This window comes from Geospiza fortis, unplaced genomic scaffold (assembly GCF_000277835.1).
Source record: "Geospiza fortis unplaced genomic scaffold, GeoFor_1.0 scaffold23, whole genome shotgun sequence".
Classification (NCBI taxonomy): Eukaryota; Metazoa; Chordata; class Aves; order Passeriformes; family Thraupidae; genus Geospiza; species Geospiza fortis.
Window position 1 is genome coordinate 12,594,680 of NW_005054303.1, and position 5,298 is coordinate 12,599,977.

General features: G+C 41.7%; 2 protein-coding genes across 2 annotated transcripts in view; one reads left to right on the forward strand and one right to left on the reverse strand.

Annotated features, from left to right (window-relative positions):
* The window catches only part of AP5M1 (adaptor related protein complex 5 subunit mu 1), a 14,068-nt gene extending 11,209 nt beyond the window's left edge, over positions 1-2,859 (reverse strand). Inside the window, exons 1-2 of the mRNA XM_031066202.1 lie at positions 2,812-2,859; positions 235-272 (exon numbers count right to left, since the gene is read on the reverse strand). Coding sequence (XP_030922062.1) covers positions 235-272; positions 2,812-2,859 — 86 coding nt within the window. The remainder of the gene's footprint in view (positions 1-234; positions 273-2,811) is intronic.
* Positions 2,860-4,384: 1,525 nt separating this feature from the next.
* Positions 4,385-5,298, forward strand: part of EXOC5 (exocyst complex component 5) — a 23,553-nt gene continuing 22,639 nt past the window's right edge. The window contains exon 1 of the mRNA XM_031066203.1: positions 4,385-4,548. Coding sequence (XP_030922063.1) covers positions 4,385-4,548 — 164 coding nt within the window. The remainder of the gene's footprint in view (positions 4,549-5,298) is intronic.

The window sequence follows — 5,298 nt, forward strand, 5'->3', positions numbered from 1 at the left end:
GGGGACGGGCGGGCGGTGTGTGGGGCTGGGGAAGCGGGACAGCCCCGGTGCCGCCCCGCGGGGTGCGGTGCCCGCCTTGCCCCGCTGCAGGGCCTCCGTCCTTCCCTCCCGGCAGCGGGCGGGTGACAGGGCCACGCCAGGCCCGGCCCCGCGATCCTTCTCCCGTCTGACCCCGGCGAGGCTGTGTCAGTGGGGCTGGGATGGAATAAAGAAATGACTTTGCCCTCCCTTTACCCGCGGTGGAAGTGAGGCACGGAAGGAGAATAGCTCAGCTAAGGCCACTCAGGAGCAGGGCAGGAATAGCAGGAGTCTGTCAGATTCTTCCCGTGGAATTACAGAATGCCCTAAGGTGGAAGAGGCGTACGAGGATCATCTCCCTCCTGAAGGGAGCCTGCAAGAAAGATGGACAGGGCACTATTTACAGGAATATGTCGTGACAGGACAGGGGGAATAGCTTCAAACTGAAAGAGAGCAGGTTTAGGTTAGATATTAGGAAGAATGATATCACCCTCTCGACTGTGTGGGTGGGGAGGCCCTGGCTCAGCAAAGCTGTGGCTGCCCCGTCCCTGGCAGTGCCCAAGGCCAGGTTGGACAGGGTTTGGAGCAACCTGGGATAGTGGAAGGTGTCCCTGCCCATGGTAGGGGGTTGGAACGAGATGATCTTTGAGGTCCTTTCCAACCCAAACCCTTCAGTGATTCTGTGGCTTCAGCTTCTGGCCTGGGCCATGAGCTCTCGTGATGTGACCTGTGATAAACAGAAAGTGTGTGGTGTCCCCACTTCCTCTTCACAGGGACATGGTGTCATGCCCAGGTGCTCTGTATTTGCTCTCCAAGTCACTCAAGAGCTGGTTGTTCTTCTTCTGGGTTGTCTCTGGGACTCGCTCTGCCCAGCCTTCAGGAAAGAGTCTTCCTGTTTCTCTGGAAGATCCTATATCTGGGCTTTATGTAAATGCATTGTGTGCATTTGAATTTCTGAATCATTGTGATGGCACACGAGTGTTATGACTCACATCTTTTGGTGTGCATAGCTTTAAAAAAATAGCAGGACTAAAATACTGTGTTCCTGTAGCTGGATGGCAGGTTTTGTACCCTCCCTGTGCTACTCTAGGTTTCTCAACATGATGACAGTGTCATTCTGTTCTTTGTGGGGTGTTGAGTGTGAGGTAATTTGAATATGGAAAGAAAACTGTGTGTTTTGGCTGCTTTGGGTCGTGCAACAACTTTTTCCATTTTGCATTAGCAATAAAGATGAAATTGCAAATTAGGTGAGACTTTTGCCTGAAGTTTGGGGCTAGAAATTATGTTTTTCCAGCATGGAATCCAGTATTTTTGTCTCTCCTGCTTTCACTTCTGTTTCACTCCCAAGGCAAGAGAGTTTTTGTTAATGTCCACTAATTTAATGTTGCCTACTTGTCAGTTTGAAATTTCTGCCTTATATAAGAAAAGAAAAATGTGCTTTTTATGGGAGTACCCCTTAGCTGTCTGCTGAGGTTGAAGTTTCATTACCATATTTTCATGAGTGTGTCTTTTAAGTAAATTTCAGTACAGATATGGGAAATTGTGTAGCAGGATCTGTGCTGAAAATGTGCACAACATGGACTGAATTCTCCCTCACATAACTTAAAGCATAATTTAACAGTGGATACCTCTAAACTGATTTTTAATCTGGCTGTGTCCAGTGTAGTTTCATTTGTAAACACCAGATCAAACTAGGTTATGACCCACTTCAGGCATATCTCTTATTAAATCAGGAGTATTGGCTGAATGGATGGGATCACGTTAATTCATCTGGAGCCAGAGGGAAGTTCAAAGCTGAAGAAATTGACTGTTGGGGCTCATCTGATAACAGGCAAAGGACTTGCAAATGACATTCGTAATAGCTGATTTTCAGCAATTTCTGCAGAACAGGATAGGGGACTTAAAATAGGAGTTAGGCTGTCAGCTATGAGTAACCCTGTTATCAAGATAGCATTTAAAAAAGCAAGTGTGTATGGAAGGTACAAACTAAAGTAAAAACTTCTGGATCTGCAGGGGAACCTGGAAAAGCATGTCTTAGAAAGACACTGTTGAACTTCATTTATTCCTTATAAATCAAGTAGATTATTTTTAGCACACCCTCTGTGGAAAATTGGAAGAAAAAGCTCATTTTATTTCTCTGTTGATCAGTATCCTGCACATAATATCCACTGCAGTTAATAGTTCTTAAATAGTATAGAACAGTGTTTATATGATTAAAAAACTGAAGGACAGGTCTCCTGTGTAAGTGTTCTTGGAAGAACAGGTATTTTCCAGGAAGGGAGCTGCAGGTGTTCTGTGTACACATGCACTCAAGGATTATTTAGAGATGTATAGAGGCATGATGGGTGAAAAAAGATGGACATTATAATATTTTTGGGGCTTCTGAGGCATCTAAATCAGATTTCCTTAGGAGAAGAGGCTTGCAGAAAAACTTTGTGAATGTTGTTTTACAAAAATGAAAACATATTCGAAACTATTCTATGTGTGTAGGTGAATTATCTTTTAGAAGGGAGAAATGTAGAAAATGTTATCTGCACACACAGGGTGTCAGTAAACCATTTATTCAGGGTTCTTCCATACTTGGCTTTAGTATCCTTGTAACCACAGTGTTGCCTCAGCTGAATTACAGGATCTTCAGAGGAAAAAATGTGGATTTTCATATAAAGGAGGAGTCCTGCAAAGAGCCCTGAGGTAATTGGGAAGCTGGAGGCCTCCCCTAAGGGAATATTACTGCATTCAATGACTCATTTCACCTATAATTAAATTACAAAAGTGTTCCAAACTTTTAGATACCCAGGTGGCATAAGGAGGGAATTTACACTTGGCATGAAATCCTGGCATTGTGGCTTTTGATGAAAAGGATTCTTGTAAAGGAAACTTCACCTTGTGTGTCAGGAAGGACTTGCTTAAAGAGATGAGTGACTTGTAGGGAAATTGTTTTTATGTGGTCTCAACCAGTTATTTTTTGAAGTTTAGCCAAGGAGGCTGAGCACAACACAGTTACTTGAGTCAGTCTGTGGATGAGGAGTTACTCAGTGATAAAATTTCTGCCATGTCTGTCAGGATTCAGCGCGTAACAAAGTATATTTAAAAATCTTTTATCTTCCTGGTTAGTGGCTGGGCCTGACTGGTTAGGGCATAATTTGTTTCTGAGGAGACAGACCTTGAACAGGCGATATTTGCTTTTCAACCCTTGGTTTTGCTTTCAAAACTAACTCTGTAATGCTGTTTTTTCCTTCCTTATTCCTTGTGACAAAGTTTCAGACATATTGATACAGTAACCAATGTAATACCTGTTGAGATCTTTTCTTTTTACTGTTTTCATTTTTTTCAACCAAGTTTTACCAAAAGCAGTGGTGGCATATTCAGTTGTTTCATCAAATACTCCTATTAGCCAGAGCTACTCCCAGCTCTGTTTTGGGTTGTTTCACACTTTTGGAACTGTTGTTTCTTATAATTCAAAAGTTTTCTATAAAATCCTGGTGGTTGTGAGAATACTTTTCTTACTGGTCTTAGAAGTGCTGATTTTAGCACCTAATAACTTCTGCTGAAGTGATAAATATTATTTTTATTAATTATAGGAATTGGACTGTGTTAAGAGTAATTTAGTATTAACTATGTGATGAAATCTTTGAGTAGTGTAAGTATTAAGTCAGCTAAAATTGGAGGTCTTGGGTTTATAAATGAGGCCTCTGCCTTCAGAAAATGTTGTTGGGTGGGGAAATAATCTTAACTCTTTACCCTTGAGTGGTGTTTTTATGGAAGAATCAGCAAATATTGTGGAAGAAACTTGTGTAACCTTGAGTTTTACTATCTTTCATACCCTGTTTTTTCTGCTTGTGGAAATCAAATTGATCCTCTGTTTTTATGCCTTTTTTCCTCATTTTTATCTGCTCTGTTTCTGCAGTTGCACTTGGTTTGCACCCAGTGGCATCTCATGCTGGGTTTTTTGGGCTGGGTTTTTTGGTCAGTTCTGTGTGTGATGCCATGGTGTGACAGAGAGTTTAACAACTACAAAACCCCCTTATTTTGCCACATAATTTTTGTGGGCAGATGAATTCTCTGATGTGTTTTGCTGGTGGCTGGCTCAGGGTGGTGTAACCTCTCAAATCAGCTGCAGGGCTCAGGCACTTTGGAATGACAAGCTACAAACTCAGCTGCAAATAATGTTATTTAGAGCCAGCTCTTCACAGACCTGCAGCACTTCACATTCTTTGCAAGCAGCCTGATAATATCTAAACTTGATCTTCCAACTCATCATATTAAAAGCTGAATTCTCAACAATAAATATGTAAGCCCAAGAGGTGATGGAGTAATTGCCAGCACTGTACTTTTGATTATAATAAAGCTTCTAAACACTTTCAAAATGAGGTGTGAGCACCTGCTGAAGGAACAGCCTGCTGTGGCACTTTGTAAAGGGTTTTTCTTCTGTGGCCAGGAGCCTTTTGTGGCAGATGAATACATTGAACGACTGGCATGGAGAACACCTGGGGGAGGTTCCAGAGGTGGAGAAGCTTTCGATCCCAAAAGGTAAAAAAATCAAATTGCACAATGGTCAAAGTGGATGTATCTCTGATGGTACTGTTTTATTCCACATATATTCAATATATTTATTCCACACAAGCCTGTGTGTAGTGGTGCTGTGTGTCCAAGGAGGTTTTCATGTGGGAGCATTGCTAACATTTATGACCATGAGCCAATTATTCAGAACTAATTATTCAGTAATGAGTTGGGAAAGTCACTTTCTGACTGAGACCTTTTGAGTGAAGGAGAATTGATATTGTTTGTGCTTATCAGACAGTTGCTGGACTCAATGATATTAATAACATGAAGCTTCTCTGCTTATAATAATAATATGAATAATAATATATAATAATAATAATAACATGAAGCTTCACTCCTATGATAGTTAAGCCAATTTAATGAGTTTCTTACTTTAGTTTCCCGAGCTGCTTGTTTTAAGACACAGTACTGTGCAAATAAAAGGCACAGAAAGGTAGAACAGCAGGAGAGGCAGCTCTGGGGATGAGATCTCGTGATAAACTAATCTGACTTACTAAAATGTCAGCAAATTCACCGGACACAGTCAAAGGACATTTCTTCTGGAGCACTCTGGCTCTTTGGAGACATCTGAGGAGAGAAAGGATATTGTTGAATTTCTAGCAAAATGCTGAACTCTTGACATTGAGTCTGAGGCCTGCATCCTATGCAGAGCTTTAGCTGTCACTGAAGCAGGAAGAAGCCTGGAAATACAAAAAATTGTTCCTTGGAGCTCTTTCC